Source organism: Anopheles ziemanni, chromosome 2, assembly GCF_943734765.1.
Source record: "Anopheles ziemanni chromosome 2, idAnoZiCoDA_A2_x.2, whole genome shotgun sequence".
Taxonomy (NCBI): domain Eukaryota; kingdom Metazoa; phylum Arthropoda; class Insecta; order Diptera; family Culicidae; genus Anopheles; species Anopheles ziemanni.
Window position 1 is genome coordinate 20,185,908 of NC_080705.1, and position 21,250 is coordinate 20,207,157.

The following is a 21,250-nucleotide window of genomic DNA, read 5'->3' on the forward strand; positions in this document are numbered from 1 at the left end:
TTGTTAGCATGCCGAAAAAACTCACAAATGTCTGCGCCAGGAAGCTACACTAAACCTAACTGCTCGAGCATGCAAATAAATATTGACTTATCGCATTGTTCTTAACCAGTTCGCCAACAAACCGTGCGAGGAAATCAGACATGCCGAAAATTCCGGACGTCCTCTTCTTGCTTACTATGTAAAAATGTCGTTTAAAATCTTCGTCTCTCTTTTTCCTTCCAGCCCGCAGTCCAGAAGTCCCAACACTACCGAGCCCAGTTCGCGATGCTAATGATACAAAACGCTCAAACTGCGCGGCTCACTGAATCCCCGGCGTGATGAATCGCACACTTATGTTGGTACAAATTGTTATCACACTTACCCCGCGTTCCCTACTAGCCAACCACAACCGAACCACAGCGCGGCTTATTGTGACGTCGTCGCCCTGCCAGTGAAGAAGACCCGTTTCAAAACACTCTCACCGACCGAAGCGGAAAACCGGTGGCCGTGTTGGTGGTGGTGGAATATAAAAATTATATCAGAAACGAACCAATCCGTCAGTGTCGTTCCGCCGTCAGCTGGGTACGGATCGCAGTACAGCACCAAGTGTGGGGCAGGAGCAATCCGAGGGAAGGGACCGAGTGTGCGCCATGTGCCATGTGTGAAGCAAGTGCAAGTGGATGATAATAGAGCAATTAGAAGTCGCGCCCGAAAACACACCTCGGTTGGTTGGCGAACGCGTGCTTTAAAGTTAGAGGAAAATCTAGCACGTGTGATAAATCCCACGAATCCCCAAGTGAGCAAGTGTGAATGATGGTCGTGTGCAACAGTTCATGAAGGTCGTGCTGTTAGTAGTGTTGTTCCGGAACCACCGGCGCCACCGAGTTTGACGCCTAGCGCGGTAGAATTCCGATTTCATACGAAGCACCATCGATCTTGCAACAGCTTCCGGAGGGGAGATAAAAGAGCAGGGGAAAAAACGCCACCACGCAGCACCAGCCTCCATCATGACCACGTACATCGAAGTGAACATACACTCGGACCACGAGGAGGACGATCGGGATATGACCGATCTGGAACTTCAACAGTGCAACAGCAGACAGAACCTCCTGCAGTCGATCACAAGTGTAAGCTGCTGGAGTCGAGTAGGAGATTATCTACCATTTGAATATCAACACCAACACCATATCTGCTCCAAAAGTACCCTCCCCACCGGGGCTCATCCCCGACATGGCCACTTAAAACAAAACCCTACGCCACGATGCGGACTCTAGTACTATCTAATCGAGGCTCCAATCGAACTCTCTACATGGGGAGTACTAATTCACCCATCGTTACGTGTCATCGTAGTAGGCGCAGATCGACTCATTCAAACCACAGTAGGCTTGAGCGATAACACCCTTGATAGACGACCGCTTTTGGAAGTTAGAAAAAAAGCACTAGACTGCTTGTTTACGTATCAAACCATTTGTAAACCTGCGTGAAATTGACCTGCTTCAACGGTGTGTGGAAAAGTAATTCCTCCCGTGCGTAAGCAATCACTTCGAAAATGTCACTATTATGTACAAAGCCCACGTGGTCGAAGGGCAGGGGTGGAAGGAAAGAGAAATAATTTCACGCGTTTAGCCCCCTTTGTTGCGGTTTTCAAGTGCTCTAATCAGTAAAACAACGCTTTTGGAATAACCCTCCTCGGGGTCGTTGTGGTATGCACCGATCAGGAGAGCTGTAACCGACGAAAAGACGAGGACTTATTTGTACGTTGAAGACATCCTACAACCTATCAAACGACGTTGGCAGCTAACCAAGCTTTGAACTGAACCGCAAAGCTCTTCGCTGTTTTATTGGCTTATTACTGAGCATGTGCTCACTTCGGTGATAAGACGCGTTGGTACAACTGTTTATTTGATGATACTTTGGTTGGTATTAAGATATCAGAAAATTAAAAGAGTATTGAATCATCTTGTTGCCATTCAAATAAGATGGGTTAAAAACAAACCCGATGGAAAATGAAATGGAGTAATCAAAGAAGATTAATTGAGGTAGTCAATATCCTTTCGCCTTCCATTCACTAGCATTGCAGAGTTGGAGTATTAAAGTAGGTGGAATATGGATGGTAAATACTGATAAGATGACTATACACATTTTAAAAACGAATATCATTTTATACGGTGGTCCGTGTATTAAAGAAAGATTAGCCAAACTGGATTAGATTCGATCAACTTTTTTCTCCAAATATTTTAACTTTAAAAGATAGCCCATGGCATAATTGAATGTTCCAATGTTTCTTAATTGATTTATTAATTTTTTTTAATTTCTAACTGCATTTGTTAAACTGAATTCTAAATATGGTGTAAAGTAGCTCAACCTACAACTCATAAGGATGAGCCGGTTCGAACCGAGTGACGCACAAGATGTTGACGACGAAATGCTTTTGGTATTTGCGAAAACAGGCACACTTACCCCGCAAGGTACCCGTTAGGCTATCATTACATGAATTTATCATCGAAAATTGTCCTATAAGCACTAGGGAAACGACAACAACCTTGCTCCAATCCAAACAACCAAATGAAACATCAAACATATTGCACCTTCTCTTGCCCGGCCGACGATCGACCTCACGCAACGCTTGATGCAGAAAAAGTGACGAAATTATCATCAATTTCCGAACGATCGAACAGGAAAACAACTTTACCGCGTTGGCAACAGCTCTTTCTCCACGCCGACGACGATGGGCCCAAAAGGCGTCAAAGAATGTGCCCGTGAGGACAATTCACACGCACAACTCTTTGCTCCCTTTGCGAACCGATCGAAAATATCGAATAGCTAGATATAGATTTAATCCACCCCATTCCGTCCGTGGCCATATTAATTAAACTTGGCCGTCACCTAGTGAGGGAGAGATGCGACCAAGGTGATATCCACCGTCATCCGGAAACTTTGGCGTATCGTTTTTTGGATCGTCCACATTCACCGTTTATCGGTGGAGCACGGTCGCCCCGTCCAAGTCACGCGTCCGATCGTGCTGTTCGACGACACGGGTGCTAATTGACCACACCTCGCACGCGCCTCCCGTTACCCTTCGGTCGAGACACTCGATGTCCATAGCACTGTTCAAACAGTTTAACCCTTCAATCATCCAGAAAGATGATCTTTGAGTAGTAAAATTAGCGCACTCGCACCGGATATTTACGCTGGACAGGATAAACCCAGTTAAATCAAGACTATCATGCCACGTTTCTAGTGTTGACTTGCATTTAGAATTTCCTTAACGTCAGCTTGGGAAAACATTTATCAGCAAAAATCTACGAACGAACTCTTTCCACGTTTCAGTTGTCCAATCCAACCTGCCTCTTCACATCGGGAGCGAAACCATCTACCGAGGCCTATGGAAAGGCAGAGAAACGGAAGCTTATGTGGGCGACCCTTTTCACGGTAGTCTTCATGGTAAGGGACAATGAAATAAAATAACAAACCGAGGTTTTAGATGGTCGAGTTTTCTTCTAGCTTGCGGAGTTGATCGGGGGTTACCTGTCGGGCAGTTTGGCCATCATGACGGACGCCGCACATCTCCTCTCCGACTGCATCAGCTTCGTCATCGCGATCGTCTCCATCTGGATATCGAATCGACCGCCGGACGCTCGAATGTCCTTCGGTTACCGGAGGGTGGAGGTGCTCGGTGCGTTACTGTCCGTCTTTGGCATATGGGCGCTTACCGCGGTCCTGGTGGTGATGTCCGCCAACCGGTTAATCGAGGGAGAGTATGAGATCGATGCCGATACGATGATCATTGTGGCCATCCTCGGCGTCGTCATGAATGTGGTGTAGGTTGAAGGGTTTTTAAGTAGATGGAATTGAACTTTTTTCAAACGACATTTTCGTCACCTCCAACAGGACGGCTTTCATTCTACACGGTTCGTGTAGTGTCGTTGCACACGGACACTCGCACGGTCACGGGCATAGCCACGGCCACGGGCACTCGCATGGACATTCGCATGGACACAGCCACACACCACGTGCACGATCGAGAACTCCTCAGCTTACAGGGCCCCGACTCTCGCTGTCACGATCCTGCTCACCTCTTCCCAAAATAGCTGCAATGCACCGTACGCAATCGTGCGATGAGAAAAAATGCGACAAATTGGAGCAGCTCATTATTCCCAATTATCCACCCAGCCCGACCCCGGGAAGTCCCGCTCCGTCGCGCCCAAGCAGTCGTCACAATTCGTTCGCCCTTGCTGGTGATCACATGCAGCGACCTAACCTGGATACGATCCTCAACAGTGCTCGATTGAAGCTGCACAAGGAGAGCCTTCGCCATCGGATGAGCATCGATGCGGGCTTAAATTCGCCGGATCTGATCAGCTCGAGCAAGCTGGGCTACTCGCGTATCAGCACCGATCCGGAGTCCTCCCGGGGGCATAGCGATGACGAGGCGCACAGTGAGCTGGAGACAACATCTTCAAGCGATCATCATCATCACCATCACCATCATCCGTGTGCGGAAGGAAGTGAGGATGAAAGCAGCAACCTCAACGTACGGGCAGCGATCATCCACGTAATCGGAGATTTCATTCAAAGTATTGGGGTCCTGGTGGCAGCGATCGTAATCAAGTTTGCGGTAAGTAAAACCTCTTTCCTTCCTGTGAAAGGTTCATGTTGCAAAAAGTTTCATAAAAAAATATTCTCATTCTCCTCATGCGATTCCTTTCCGGTACAGCCACACTTAAAAGTGTTCGATCCGATCTGCACGTTCGTCTTTTCACTGATCGTCCTTGTGACGACGGTGCGAATCTTCCGCGACTCGATGCGCATCCTTACCGACGCCGTCCCCGTCGACATCTCGCTCGAGCGATTTTCCACCGAGCTGTCCTACATCGAGGGTGTCAAGTCGGTACACGATCTGCGCGTGTGGAGCGTCTCGACCGACTGGAACATCTTAACCGTGCACCTTATGATCGGTAAACCCATATCGGCTCCCCTTGTGTGACGTAAAACACGTGAAGAGCTAATTTTCATTTCCTTTCCCCTCCCGCAGATCCCCTTGCGAACGCGTCGGATATTCTTGCCAGAGCGAACCACATCGCCCGGAAGGACTTCCGCATCAAACACAGCACGGTGCAGATCGAAAAAATGCATTTTTAAGCAGCGCGGGACAGCGAGCAAAACTTGTTCGCTGCCGACAATACAACTTGTACAATTGTGATTCTACAGACTGTCCGTTAGGAGAAGGAAGGGAAGAAAACAAGGATTGTTAAAAGTGGTGAAAAACAATCCGACAACTATTTTTCTCTTTGCTTATAAGAACATTACTTTACTTAGGAAACCATTCTTTCAAAAAGGCCACCCCCTAGGGATAAGATTTACAAGCACGGAACAAATTAAAACTCCATATCGCCAAACCGTAGCCGTAGCCGACTTTTATTTCGTTCGATCCGACAATCAGGACAAATATTGAGCCATACTTTACTGACATCTACACACAAGCAGAAAAGGAACCAACCGTGTGGCAAGTTCCTTGTACCTCTCCTAAAGCCGCTGCAGAGAAGCTGCCCTGCAGTAAATCTTTTCCAATGCAAAACACTTTCATATTTCCAACAGCGTGTAATCCATTATGTGTTACGTAGTTTTTAAAAGGTGTTCAAGTGTTTGTGTATTTATTGATTTATTCGTGTATTATTCTTGGTGGTTTTTGTTTTGTGACATTTCAGAGGATTTTTATTATATTCCATTCGTCGTTTATTAAACCTACCAATACTCCTGCCTGTTTACTTTGCTTCATGCTCGACCCTTGCTTTTCCCTCGTTCCTTACTTCACTACGGCGGAAAAGCAATATTAGTAATCCGTTCAATTCAGCAAACGCTGTAAAATGTGCAAAATCTGCCTAATTCGAAAAATAAATCGATAAGCACCAGTTCGGCTACACTAAACACACCATCGATTCTCTTTTTTCTTTACCGTACCCTAACGGTGGCTTAATACATAGTAAATTGTGTCCTCTCGTTGCTCGCCATGTTTGCGTTTAGTTTCACAACTCGAATTTCCTTTTGCCCGGTGAACTGTTTCTACATTTTTCTTTTGTAAACCAATTATCCAATTCGACCCAACGTTTATCAAGTCATAAGAAAATTTCGATTCGCATTACTATCAGCAGCAGTTTTCTCCCATCTTAATTCTCTTCTTCGTTTGTTTGTTGTTTTGTCTTTTGTTTTGTTGTAGATTTGTTTTCTTAACATTATCTCCACTTGCCATCACTCGAATGGGAAACACTTTTCTCATACTTAAAACAGGCTCAACGGGGGAATTAAGGAACATCAAAAAAGGGAAAAATCAAAGTAAAATAGGGGGTAAGACAAAAAGAAAAGCAACTTCCACAAATAACTGACCGCAAAACAAAGGCACATACACACAATACAGCGCATCCTTATAATGGGGAACTGAACAAAATCTTCGAAAGGTACGAATCGTGTGTTGCAATCGAAAGGCGAGCGAAAAACATAGCTTTACTTCTTTGTACTCAATACGCACCACCTTTCAGCCGATAGAACGATATCGATAAGGCACTCGCTCAGTGGATAAATTTTCGCTAAATATGTGGGTTTACGTTTTTCTTTTCACTTATTAACTCACTTTGTTGTTCCTCGCGAGAGAGATTGACATACATTTTACTCTAGATAAATAGCGTTGTAACTATAGGCGAAAAGATAAACATACTAACATTAGATTTTTTTCTCTGTTCTCATCTTCAGTGATTTTAACGCAAAGGTCAATACCACAAGCAACAATAAGCAGGGATAATGTCTCTAGACAACAGGATAGAGCAAATTAATCAAACAACGTGTCGTTTAGCGCAACGAAAGGCAAATGCAAGCTCGTAAGGGTTTAGGTCGTGATTACGCATACAAATTTCACCCAGCCCAGTGGCAAAATAATCCAAGCAAGAGAAAAGATACAAGCCAAATGATAAAAGTTAAACCACCTTTTTTATCATCAACATCTCACACCATCATCAGATAAACATCCTATTACCAAATAATAATGCAAAAGCATTCCGCAATCCGTTTCTCGATTCGAAACACAGCAAATGTCCAAGTTTTCTTTCCCTTTTCAACATCGGTTCCTGAACGTTCCTGTGTCCGCCCCCAGTGGCGCACAAGAAGTAAATACCAAAGTTTTTGTTTCCTTCGGCCAAAAGATGATTATGCACATCCGCGAACAGTGATTTACTAATCGAACGGGTTTTTGTTAATAAATAGAGATTCTTCTCTGCTTGCATTTCAATTCGTTTCATTTTTTCCTTTGTTTTAGTTAGATTTTCCTTTAGCGTACAATATTTTATAATGTTTCGTTTAGATAGGATCGTAGTAAAAATTAATAGTTAACACTTGTGTTGGTGTGTCGGTGTGTCACAGGATACCATATATTGCTAACCACTAGGAGCTATGTAAGCTTGTCTTTGTTATGTTTCTGGTTTATTATCCTTGCCTTGGAGCGATTCATTGATAAAAAAAGATAATAGCGTTTTCTGGCCTTTTTTTTCAGCTTCCCTACAATTTTCCATGGTATGCTCCCTCCGGGGGTAATCTCCTATCTAACTTTGTTTATATTGTCCCTTATCCTTCCTAGTTCTCAGATGCCCTTCAGTCATAGTCATGAATTCGCTCACTCATGTCCTATCGTGTGTTCGTGTGACTCTAAACTTCGTCAATTTCGTTCCATTTCGTCAATTCAAATCAATATCATCCACCTGGACCGAGATGGCCAACACCACAGGTGGATGTGTTCAAGTGTCTTAAAAATCGAAACGTGTCAATGTTACTTGTAAAAAAAATCAGGACTTATGAAGTATATGTATAAGGATAGCGTTAATAATAATAATATTCGACCGTAAAAATGTATAAAACAATCACAAATGAGTGTACGTTTCTATTCATTCAAGTTCGTAGTGAAGTGTTCGCTGTTCGCTTGCGGAAGTCAAAAGGTGGAATATTGATTATTTTCTCCCGCCTTCAGCTTTTTTTTCGTTTTGTGTACCGATTGCCGGATAAAAGAAGATATCGAATAAAATGCTACAAAAGTACAATGAATGCAATTGAATATGCTTCTCGGGAAGGAATTTTTAGGGTGAGATTTGGTGCCCTGAACAAAGCAGCGTGACCGATGCATCTATATTCGTTCTATTCTATCAGGACGACTTCGACGTCACCATCCATGCTACCTCTCACCGGCGTTGGAAAACGTATGCTTCTTGTGGTCATATACAGGCAACTCAGTTCTTGAAGCTTCTTGGCGCGGGTGAAATAATCGATTCAGTTCTATGAAGGTATCGCTGTCTGGAGGTGGCTGTGTATGTGCTAATGTACAATCATACTTTCCTGCCAAATGGGCAGGCAGTTGTTGCTCATGGAGCGGATTTTTTCTCCCGTTTTCTCACTAACTTCTAGATTCGATCTTACGCTTCTGTCCACCAGCTTCACATTCTTTGCCTTTCTTTTCCTGGTTTTGCAAGTTCAGCCTAGTTTCGCTGCTCAGGAATTGGAAAGCGGGACGGCAGCGTGGCCTGGTGAAAGAGCTTATTAGCGGATCGGCCAAAGCGAACGAGATCAACTCGTGTCCACCGCCGTCCGTTGGGTATTACTGTCGCCGTTGAGCTGCGCCTGTTGTCCCTCCTCTTGCGCCGAGGGAGCAAAGATTTCCACCGCCTGCTGGGGTTGACTGTTGGCCAGCTTCTGCTTGCGCTTCATTTCCATCAGCTGCTTTCGCTGGGCTTCCCGTTTGGCCGCTGCCAACGCGGCGGATGCCTTTTTCGTCTCAACCGCACCACCGTTGGCACTGCCGTCGGTCACGGTGGTACCGCCGCCGCCGCCATTCGTCTGCGTTTTGTACGGGCGTTTCACCAGTTTTGTCGTGCGAGGTGCTCCATTGCGAGCCTGTGGTGGACTCTTTGGAATTGGTTTCTAAAAAGAAAACAAGAGATCCGAAATACATTTGGTGTGACAAATTTTCCTGTTGGCGTCATTATTGCCGCTCCACCTACCCGCCATCCATTTTTCCGGAACGAATCGATCTCCACGAAGGTGGCATCGACATTGTTCACCTGCAGCATCACCATGTCCCAGAATCCGCGCAGATCTTCACCGGTCGTTTGGAACTTTTCATCAGGCGATTGGTTAAGATTCGTGTAGCACAAATCTGAAACGGAGGTAAAATCGTTAGAAGATTTCAAGGGCAATTTTGTCATGAAAGAAAAAACTAAACATCGTATAAGATTTAAAACGAACCACACGCTGCTCATGAATTCTCATTCAGTGCGCAATCACAATACCATGAAGTGCGTTCTGCTTTCCGAAACGCGTACTAATAATATTAATGAGCACGCAATAGCAAAACCACAAGGAAAGGCGGAAGAAGTTTTGTTTTTAAACTTAGACGCCAAACATCGCATGCGTAATGGAAAGGGGATGGTACTATACGCTTTGTTGCGTTCCTCCCGCACAAAATACTCCTCGTGACCCGTTCAACGTGCTGCCTTTCATTACCGGCCTACCCTATCTACGGAATATCGATGGAATGTTTTGTTTTGACTTCCTTTAATCACAATCACTTCTTGCTTATATGCTTTCAACATGTCCGAAGCGTTTCTCTAAAAGGGTATCTTGAAAGCGTATGATAATGGCTTGTCGTGTCTGCGAAATAGTTGCAGAACGGGTAAACAACGGGTTATTTTACGTGTTCATGGGCATCAATTGACGGAGCTCTAAGTTGTGAAATGTGAAATGTATTAAAAAAAATAACAATCACGGAACTTTAAATATTACGCATGTTGTAGGAAAATACTTCAAGTTCAAATAAATTATAAAAAATCTATTACTTTGAAATATTTAGTGAGGCATTCTAAATTTCTTATACATTTTTTTATTGCAAAGTAAATACTTCTAGAGTATTAGCGTATTAGAGTGAGTATTGATCAAAATAAAAAATTTGGAGCTTTCGTATCATTCACGAATACTCCCATATGCTAGTGATAAGACAAACTGCTTATCACTTACGAACGCAGGTTACCATACAAAACAATCGCCTTATGCAGTTCGATTGTAAACGGATACTATGTGAAACGTTATCAGTCCCCCAATCACACCGAGGCGCCAGAGATAGTCTCGTGACGTGCGAAACCAGATCCGGCATATCAGCAGCACCTTGACCGGCTAGAAGGACGTGTGTCATGCGCTTTTATCAAATTCATACTAACCTTCAAACTGTTTCATCTTCTGCGAGCACAGCAGGCGGGCTTTGCCTACGGCGACCAGAATGTAGCCGTTCAGATCCTCACCAATGACGACGCCATTGCCCTAAAATTAACCAAACCAAAACTATCAGTTGCCAAATCCGAGACACACACAGTGACACACTAAGTGCCCTAAGCTACGCAGGCGCAAACGATTGTGGACGGTCGGAAGACGGACGGGGAGGCAAGGAAAAGGAAACAACAAGGAGTCGCCGATAGATTTGAGGATTGGATTTAAGAATTTGTCTCTCGGTAAATAGAATTTGTACAAATCCGAGTAGACACCGTACTGCCACGTCTAACGTTTTGCACTTTTGCGTTAGATAATGCACACCACTGCAGAAGTGCCATGGGACTTCTTGCGTACCTGCAGCTGACTGATCTCTTTCTCCACCTCGTCGGCCATTGCTTGTAGTCGATGGCGCTCGGTTTTCAGTATCTGCAGGAAATAGTTTCCATCGAGCACATTATTGTTGTTGCTGCTGCTTTCGGTACCATTGGTTGCGGTTGCTTCGATGATCGTTGCTGACACTGGTCCTAATACTTCTTCCACTGTTGATTTGGTACGTCGATTGTCAACTTCCGCTTCCACCGGGAGCTGATGGGGTTGATGACGATCGATGCCAGCCATCGTTACTGTGGTTCCGACGCCTACTACTAGTGTCGTTTCGCCACCGTTTGTTGTACGCATACTGTTGGTGGTCACTGCCTGCTCCGTCGGGGTACTATTATCACAATGCACGGCTTCAACAACTTCACCGACAATTTCGAGTCCGGTCCTATCAACGTCACTGCTGCTACTGCTATCGACAACACCGTTCTGTTGGCCGTTCTCGATCACACTAGCGACTGTCGCCGGTTTTAGCACGTCGGCCTCGGCGGTGTCAGGTACGACGACGGTCGCGATGGCGGAAGCCGTCTGCTGCTGACTACTAACACACCGTTCTGCCGCCGGTGGAGACACCACTACCAGCGAGCGCAGTTGCTTCTCCACTGCTGCGACGTCCGGCGTTAGTATACTACCGGAATAGCAGCGGCCGTCGTCAGTCGACGTCTGATGTTGTTCTTCCTGCTGTTCGATGACGTTGTTGCTTTTCACCGTTCGCGTGCTGGTGTTACTATGGTGACGGATGATGCTGCTGCTTTCCTCCGTGATCACCGCGTGGTGACCATTGCTGCTCGCGGATGATGATGATATCGTTGCACCATTCGCGTTTGTGGTGATGTGTGACGACGTTCGGGCACTTTTTGTTGTCGTTCGATTTGTGCTACCGTTCGATAGCTGGTGCCCCTCTTCCCGCTCGATTACCTCGCTGTGTCTGTTGTTACCATTTATGACCGGGATGGTGCTATGACGGTGCGCCACGTTGTCTGCCGTCGCACTGGTTCCATTGGGAAGAATGTTATTTCCATTCATGGCGACCGCCGCCGCCTGCATGGTACGATTCGGTGACGCTTTGGGTACTTTTTTCGGTGAGAAAATTTGCAGCTGCGCCCGGAACTCGGGTCGCAAGTGTCGCAGCACCGGTAAGGCATCGATCTCCGGGTCTGCTTCGTCCTGATCTTCACTGTTAATATGACGGTTATTCTCATCCACCGTGATAAGCGAGTTCCATTCGTTCGTGGAGTACGCGTACGGATGGTGTCCGTTTCCGACACCGTTTTTCGCCAACGATCCGGTCGCTCCATTACCATTCGTCATCGATTGACCACCTGTCTTGCCAGTCGTGGCCATCGGAGCACCATTGGTCGGAGCCCCATTGCCATGGTTTTCGTTGGCGATGTTGTTAAGGTACTTGCGTTCACTGCTACTGTAGTACTGTTTATTGATGACTACACCTTCGCTTGCACCGTACAGCTTTTCAACACGCTGCTGGATGAAGCTTTTCTTGGGTGTTGCTAAAAGCTGTGAATCCTCCCGTGTCAAGCTACTGATTTGCGACTGCGATGAGATGACTTTCGAGCGCATTGCCGTACCACCGCCGCCGAGGAAACTGCCGTTACCGTTGAAAAATCCATTCACTCCTGCGTTATCCGTTACGTCGGTGACGCCTCCCATGGATGGCGAAACGGGTCCATTTAATCCCCTCATTCGTCCTCCACCTGCACCATTCGTGCCAGCCGATCCGTTCATCTTAAACATTCGATTCGTTCCACTTCCGATCGTGCCACTGTAGTTGTTATTGATCGTGTTGTTCATACTGACGTAGCTAAGCGTCGGAGCGGTCAGTAGATGACCACCACCGGCCGAATCCGTGCGGTTGTAATGCAGCGTCGCGATGATCGGACGGCTCGGGGACACTTCGCGTGACTTGTTTATATCCTGCCGAAGCTTTGAATCGTACGTCGTCAGGTTCGAGTAGCCATTAACGCAGCAGGCCAGGTTCAGATAGCTTGGCTTCTTGTTCGATGCCGGTGCGGTTGGGGACGTATCACCCCCACCGAGCAGTGGTTGGGTGGAAGGGCACGGAGGATGCTGAGAGGAGGCGGTCGTCGTTAGGACGGTGCTGATGTGACCGGTTACCGGATCCAGGACGCTCGTGACCGCTTGGCAGTTGATCACCGGTAGCATGCAGCGCTCCTTAATTCCGGCGGTGAACTCGCGCGTAATATCCTTGCCAGAAATGGGCGTTAGGAAGTTAAGCTCTCCGGATGTGTCTGTAATAGTAAAGTAAAAAAGAAAAAATCACAATTAAACAATCGGTAGACAAAAATTTAAAAGGAATAAAAAGAACGTGATATAAATCAGACAAAAACAATCATTCCGAAGTGCACTTTACACTTCTACGCGATGCATTTCTTTCCAAACGTTGATTCTCTTGCCACAAACCTTTTGTCTTGCACTGTTTCAATGATAAACGAGACCCCATTTTCATCGTGCGGACCAATTTCAGAATTTAAATTGCGCACGTCCACAAGAAAGTAAGACAATTCCCGGCACAACACGAACACTGATGTCCCCCCAGTCTCACTTTAGACCAATCGGCACAAAACGTGACAATCGGACAAGGGACGAATCATGCAAAAAATGAGACGGAACAAATGAGATAACGGCGACGGACAACGATTGGTATGTTTCTTATAAGGTTTCATTAAGATGTGATGTACGCCACTAACAAAGAGGCGTTAAGGACTAAAAGCCACCGTTTGTTATCATGAACCTTTGGTAAGTAATCACTAAATTTCAATGTGCCCAACGACCTTGCGTCGAAACACGTCTTATACGATGAGGTCAACATAACTAACCTTCCTCAAAAGTAGTTACTCTCTTCTCTCAATCGATCATTTTCAAGTTCACCCAAGGACATGGTTGTGCAAAAAGCGACCAAAACGCATGAAATAATAAAGCATGCTCACCAGACCAGGGGCAACCAAAGCAAATCGACATTTAATTACCGTTTCCCACGCCGCGATTACGGTGAAGGTGAGAAAAAGTGCCACGGACGCGGTGGTGGCACAAGAGTGTAATAAATTACAACACTTCCAGCTAACTCTGCCGGTTAGTAGCCGATCGATTGCTTACGATGGCAAAACAGGCACCCACACGTCCCCTTACTCACATTGCCATAAACTTGGTTGAAAGGCGGAAGGACGAAACGGTTGAATTCATTTCAAGAAGCCTATAGCTGTGCGGTAAATATCAAGTGGGTGTTCGTCACTGTCCGGGAAGTAGCTCCTCATTTCTCTCGTGACGTGTGGAGGAAGCGAGCCGGCCAGGAGGAAAAATCGTCCCTGAAACATTTTTATGGTAGCCGTAAAAAGGCTATCAATTAATCGCTGGCTTGCAGTAAATGAAGGACCCATGTTTAAGGACAAATCCTTGGGATTCCTTAAGTTCGATGTTTGTGTTCTTTTAACGTTAAATAAATACCATGTCCATTATTAACCTTGCGAGGGTAATCGTTTAAAATTTATTTGATTCTATCTACACGAAAAGCACAGTACAAATCCAACACGTTCTGCCTAAACCTAATTAAAATGCCATTTTGAACTGATAAACCCCCACCACTCCTAAATTGGTTCCAATGGAAACAGACTATCCACTGCTCGCCATCAGTTTGCAAATAAACGTTCGATAATGCAATCACCTCGCATTAGGCTCGAAAAATAACATTGACGGATGGGGATTCGTTTGCAACGAGGTGTGTATGTTTTTCAATGGCACAGCGAGACAACATTACGATCAATAGGCGTGTGCAATGTGCTTCACTTGAAGCAGACATATTGACATTTTCGATGCAATACGAGTGATGATGGTGCCTTTAAGCCTCCGCTTGAGCCACATTCAAGAGGCTCTAAATAACCTCCAAGGTGAGATGGTGCAATGTTGTGTACGAACGGACAACGCATCTCGCCTTGACCGTTCGAAGCCAAATAAATCAAGTGAAAAGGTGGCTCAAGAAGATCAATTTACCTTTCCATTTTACATATCACGTAGACGGGCAGGGCATAAAAGGCTTTTGGTTGCAAAAGGTTTTTTATTCCAATGTTTTGCTTCACCAGGCAAACTTTCGTTGAATTTATTACGCTTAATGGGGTGCCCTTTAAATTAAAACAGGCACGACTGTACACGCGTTAAGTTATCATGGTACATGTTTATTTCGAAACCACAATCAACCGTAAACCACTGAGGCAAACTTTACATCCTCCCATATCAACAAACCCTTATCAGAGGGTCTGCGAACTGGTATGTTGTTATTGTTTTTCTTTGCAGTTGTTTTGGGTTGAACTATATGCTCCACGCGGGGAACTGAACACGATTGGATGCAGTTCATGTCGTAGTTTTATGTTCCACGAACACAAACACTCTCGCCTTCGTCGTCGTGTGGTGGTGATGCAAAAGCGAGAATCGATGGAGGACATCCATCCAACCCGGCACAACCCCGACGTAGATAGCGCGAATAAAAACATTGATGGAGTAGTAATGTTTACCATGCAGCCAAGTCTCGCCCGACTGTGGTCAATGGTTTTCTTTCTTTTTTTTCAGGGCAGTCCCAACCTTACAGTATGCGAATGTGTCACGCGATAACATCGACCCTCATTGCCACCATTGCCTGACTATCTGTGCTTGGTGGTGGGTTTTTATCAGCGTCAATCGTATCCAAACGGATGGCAGGAGGCTTCATGAGCCCGATGGCACGTCCTATTCGAAAGCTAGCTGATGGTTTTATTGCCAATCGATAATTGTAACCAGAAATGACAAGCTACAATAAGCCGATAGCGTTCTTTCGTCAGCCAATGAGATGACTAACCATGTCATTTATGATAAGATCGTCTTTAGCAGATCATCCACCTTAGAGTCTTATTACTGAGAAGTTTTAAATCATGTGTTGTTTGTCAATACAATAATCTTCCAAAACAGATTTCGAACACAAGCTAAATATTTTCATCAAATAAATACCATTCGTTACGAGCACTTGCAATTGTTTGTGTTTTTTCTGTTTTCTGTTACCCACACGCAACGAAATTGTTATTTTATAGGCTTTATATGATCGCATCGCACAAATAAATTTATCGTCATCTCGCCGTGGCGCGATCTCGAGTGGCATTTATGTCAACCCACACGTTTCATTCAACGAGAACTGCATTCCCTCCCTTCGGGTAGGTGTCACTGAATACGAAAACAAAACCTTCCAACCTCAACTCCATGCCACTGAACGTGCGTGTAGGAGTACGCAAATGGTGAAACACCATGCGCCCGCTTTCCGACCGTTCGACTAATGATATCCATTTTGATCGCTCTGCGGTGGTTTTTTTTCTCCCTAAATTGCATTTGTCGATTCCCACACCGTTGATCTGGATCACTAGAACCGGATTCGCAGCAGGGAACCCAACACCAGCAGGGCGATGTAAAAGGCCTAATGATCTTCGATGGAGCAATTACGACATGTTACTGGAGATGGAGATTTTAAGGCGATCGATCAAAGTTTTCGCTTGATCCGCCAAACAGTATTCGTGGATGTTGGTGCAACATTTGATCAGCAGTTTAGTTCCATTAGGTTTCTTAGCAAATCATGCTGTTAACGGGGAGGCACAATAAGAGATGATTTCGATAGAATTGATTCACCCTGTATGATCACAGACGGTTCCACGTATTTCACAATCGTTATCAATTTATTCATTTCACCAGAATGCACTCTTGAGCGGACACAACCATCCGTATCTCTTACAGGATTATTTATGGAACGACGAAGTCAATCGGTTACCCAAACGATAACCTACTTTTCGAACCAGTACACCACAGTACAATCGCACACGCAACCACAATTGGCAACAATGTTGGACAACCATGCGAGTGGCGGACACATCAGAGGAACGCATAAGGCATAAATCCACCCGGTACCAGACGCAACCCTTTGCCAAACAATGTTATTTAGTCGAAGGATCAAGTACGGCCCCCCGCCCGCACGTTGATGATTGCGGCCGCCCGTTCAAAATACACACATTTGCGCCGTGTGTCACGTTGCGTCAGCGGACAACTATGCGTGACGTTCGCGTGTGCAGTACTGGGAACTGGTTTTACTAAATCATCAAACACTCCGGGGAGTACGGGGCGATCGCGGCCGATGCGGCGACAACCGCTTCATCATGGCGAACCGTTGGTCATCGGCAAACATTTCGTTCCGATTCACGATTTACATGGCAACCGTTTTCAGCTCATCGACACATCAACACGGGAGGGAAACAATTATCAGCTCAATCGGGACACTCTACATTGACCAACACAATTCTCATATGACTCACTCTAAGAACACTTCTTTCATCCGTCGATCAACTTCGTTTTAAAGTGAACACCAAGGACACACATTTGCACCCTTTGAGGAACAACACAAAGATCCTGAAAGTTGGGCCTATTTTAGATCACATTCGTCATTGAGCTTCGACATTTGTTTTAAAAAAATCAAGATGAAATGACCACACGCACTCCAGCGTTGCACTGTGAGATGCTGTAAACTCAGGGATTGAGAGCACCACACACCAAACCCACCTAAAACGTGGACCACCTTCTTAGAAACACCACTATAAAAACGACCACTCGGACCGACTGCCGAACGCACACTGGAGGAGAACGCCGGTGGTACGGTGGTACTTTCGATGGCGTGTCGTGGTGAAGGCGCACGCCACTTCACTCTCCACACGCAAGGCTACCACGCGCGCGATGAACCTTACCGCCGGACGCGTGATGAATCGAACTCATTTCGCCTTCTTCTATGACGTAATGATGACGCCGCGGCCAGAGACCTACTTCCCGTTCCCGTTCCCTGCCGGCCGGCGCGGGACACAACAAAGCGGCGAGCTGGATGGATTCTGTGTGTGTATGTTTCACCCCACCCTCCTCCGTCCTCGTTCCCTAGCCTCACCGGATGGAGCTATACTTTGTCCCAGCCTCATCTCTCACGCTCTCTCGGTCGTTCGTTCTGTGTGCAACGAAAAGTGCATTCATTCGGTGTATGCAGCTGCCCCCGGTGTGTCATGATGAGGCGCGTCTATGCAAAGGCGGCGTCGGCGTGGATTACGCCAACACACACAACGGCGGCGGCCGACGGGTCGACCAGAGACACATAAGTAACGATCGCGCAGGCGGACACTAACATAGTCTGCTGTCGGTCGGGGCAGAGCGAATCGGACACCAGGGCGTCATTCAGATGCATTCACTCCGTTGGATGCATCATCCCCGTGGGATGCAGCAAAGGCAGACACAGTCGGACGGAGTGGCGTCGAGTTCACCCGGATTAAGAACGGGCACCGGTGTTATCTCCTGCCGCATGTAAGCCCACTTTGAGTGATAGTGAAATCTGACACTAACATTGGTTTTAACGGTGTTGCCTTGAGCTGATGGTGGTCCATTGCCGGGGGATGCCGTTTTTTATGTTTAATCTACCCTGAACCTTTTTTTAGTTTCTTCACGTCAATTGACCAAATGAAGGCATGAGTAAGCTTAAAGTAATTATTTTTTTTAACTTTCTCGTTCGAGTCACTCTGAACAAACGATGGGAAGTTTAACCGATAACGCCAGAAATCAGAATCCAGCTTCCTAGCAAAGGTGACCATCTACCAGCATTTCGAGTTGTTTATCTCGCTGAAGAAGATTGCTTCAAACGGCGAAAGAAACAGGTTTCCTTATGCCGCACACCTGAACATTTCGTCTCTAATTATCATATTCAACCCTCTGTTATGCTGCCCGCTTTTACCAACGAACTCAACCTATCTTTTGGTAGGTATTGTCCTCAAATGTCAAGGATTCTATGTCATTCTACAAAAGCCGGAACATCCGGAATGTGCCATTGGCAACTACGTAAAAGTTTCGTTCGTTTTTAAAACGAAAATAATATGACAACCATCCAAATGATGTGCCTTTCGTGCTCGAAGGATTATTGATTCCGTCCATTGCGTCAATGACTAAGAACAGCGGAACACCTACACTATCCACCTGCGCCGGCTGGTAGGACACGGATCCCGGTAAAACTATGAAACGAAACCCGAATTTCAATATATTTAAGGGCCCCCAACCTTCGCGTTCTCGCTGGAGGCCTTCCATAAAAAAAGCTCCCCTTGAACGCAACAATGGTGAAGAAAGTAATTGTGTCAGTGTCAAACATTCGAAGGCGTCATTCAATCACAAGTGCTTGCGTACTGGTCTGTCCCAAAATGTAAGGTTTTGTTTGGATCTGTGAAGATGATAGGCGAATCTCAGAAAAACAAAGCTACACTGAGCTTAACTAACATTCGTCATTCAGAAATGCGGCATACAAATGGACAAAGAAAAACAACAGCATATGCTTCTGGCCCACGTGTTCGCTGTGCGACGCCGGATGCGAAGAAAACCAGAAATTCAAATGTCCATTGACATTGGCCTTCGCTTCGAATGAATGAATTTCGGCAACCGTTCACGAGTTTTAATGTGTTTCTTTTCGGACCGGTTCCAAAGGAAAAGAGTTAAAGACGCCAACAATGTGATCAATTATCCTCCCCTAATTATCCTAACCTTGAACGCGTAACGCCGAGAGAGCAGGAAAAAGAACTCGCAAAAGAAAGCCTTCAATCGGATTACGTCGACACACAGTGTGCGGTCACCGGTGTAGTACTTCTGTCCTTAAACACCACCCTCGGATTGGTGCGTACGCGTAACCTCGGTGTGTTTCCGGCCGTAACGTTCACTTGCTGGCGGCATGTACTAAAACCTTACACTTTCTGCGACTCACACGCGACAGACACGCGTGGGTCTGGCGCAGAAAGCGTTCTCCATCTTAGGGGCAACCATTATGGCAACGCTTCCACCATTTCCGAGCCATTTCTTTCTCAAGCGGTACACGTATGGAAACAATACTCCGACCACACCGAAACGAAACATTTCGGATCGCCCCAAAAGAACGACGTTTACGACCGGCGAACACAATTTTGGCACTTGCTTGATTTTTGACTCGTGACTTTTACGATTTGTTTAGTTTCTTTTCCTACTTTTTTCGCAAACGATACTTCCACGATGATTGTTTTCCTTTTTCATTTGCATGATTTACGAGTGCCAGAGTGTGTTTGGGGTTTGGCCAAAAATTTCAATGTCACCAAAATCCTACACACCAGCGCGAACCTGGTCCCATCCTTATCTGGGAACCCGAACCGCAGCGTCGTTTTCGTATCGGTGAACGTTGTTTTTCCTCCGACAAACTTTGCATGTCGTCTAGCAAAACATACCCGGACCACATTTGGCCGCACGGCCGTGAATCGCTTCCTGCTTACTACGGAATCTAAACACACCCACGATGGTGGTGGTGGCCGTGAATTTCTGTTAACGTCCCTCGGTTCTTTCTCTGTGGGTAAATGGTTTTTTTTGCTCAATGAATCAGTTCACGTTTTTGATATATTTTTGTCCAGCTAGGCGATAGCGGCGTGGGTTCTTTTTAAATGGAACTGAGGTTAAAGAACCACTTGTTCATAACGCAGAGTCTCAGATGACTTTCAAAGATACGGAATGAAATTAAACAGCAACGAATGGAGTGGTTCAAGAATGAACCACTTCCGTAATGTTCTTCAAATGAAAACGAAAGAACTACTGGACCCATAAAACAAACTCACCTGAAAAATCGGTCGAATCGGCATCTACATCGAGCGAACAACTACCGATGGAATCTACACTTCTATCCATATTCCAGTCGGCGGAACAGAAGCGTAGATCACCACGCCGGTTCCCTGCTACCTTCTCACCGTATCTCCCGCCGCTCACGTGCTGGCCCGTGGCTGATTCTCGAGCCTGTTCCGAAACTGCACGCAGTTACTGACCGGCCGGAAGTCCACAGCAAACCGTCGTCGACTCGGTCGTGTTCGTTAATGGAACGGTGCAGTAGTACGACACCACCAAATTGGGATACATAAAACTGGCCAAATTCCGGTTTGGTCAACCAACAGTAAACGGTGCCACACACCGTCGTATGACCGGCTACGTGTTATCGCTTCCCGCGCCGCAGCACGACGGCTGGAGAGTAACGCACCAAACTTTCCTTTGCCTTACTTTACTTTACTTTTATCTTACTTACACAACAACACATACAACACTGAACACTTTTGTAGGACACATAACATGGTTTACACTTAACAAAATATATAGAAATTCAAACGAACAAACGCGTCACGTGCTAGGAAGCTACTTATTTGCAAACCCACTGTACGGGGAAGAGGCCACTGCACGCTCAACTTTACACTCCGCTTGTCACAAGCTAAATGATTTCTACAAGAAAAAAACACAAGACACAGTAGTTGTTAGAATAGAAACAAAATGAAACACATAAGAACCCACGTGTAAATTGGCAAACAAAAACTCACAAACTCTTTTATGAAAGAAAACCCTGCTGGAATATTAAAATTCACTGACACTTTATTCTTTGCTCAGTCTTCTCGTCTTTAGTATTTTCAAAAAGGAGGACAAAGTCTAGCGTCTAGCTCCGAGGGCTATTTAATTTCCTCTCAAATTACCCTCTTTTAGAACTCGCAGG

The 21,250-nt window shown here is 45.8% G+C and overlaps 2 protein-coding genes across 2 annotated transcripts; one reads left to right on the plus strand and one right to left on the minus strand.

Moving 5' to 3' along the window:
* The first annotated feature begins 560 nt into the window (after positions 1 to 560).
* LOC131293751 (proton-coupled zinc antiporter SLC30A2-like) lies at positions 561 to 5,369 on the plus strand. The gene is made up of 6 exons (XM_058321815.1): positions 561 to 1,106; positions 3,310 to 3,423; positions 3,484 to 3,800; positions 3,871 to 4,597; positions 4,697 to 4,937; positions 5,015 to 5,369. Exons 1-6 carry the CDS (start codon positions 987 to 989, stop codon positions 5,119 to 5,121), a joined length of 1,626 nt encoding a protein of 541 aa, XP_058177798.1. The 5' UTR covers positions 561 to 986; the 3' UTR covers positions 5,122 to 5,369.
* Positions 5,370 to 8,190: 2,821 nt separating this feature from the next.
* Positions 8,191 to 20,471, minus strand: LOC131282716 (uncharacterized). Its single transcript, XM_058312248.1, has 5 exons — positions 20,337 to 20,471; positions 10,630 to 12,920; positions 10,227 to 10,326; positions 9,015 to 9,169; positions 8,191 to 8,934 (listed from the first exon to the last, which is right to left on the minus strand). The coding sequence occupies exons 1-5, from the start codon at positions 20,404 to 20,406 to the stop codon at positions 8,581 to 8,583; spliced, it is 2,970 nt and encodes a 989-aa protein (XP_058168231.1). The 5' UTR covers positions 20,407 to 20,471; the 3' UTR covers positions 8,191 to 8,580.
* Between the last annotated feature and the right edge of the window lie 779 nt (positions 20,472 to 21,250).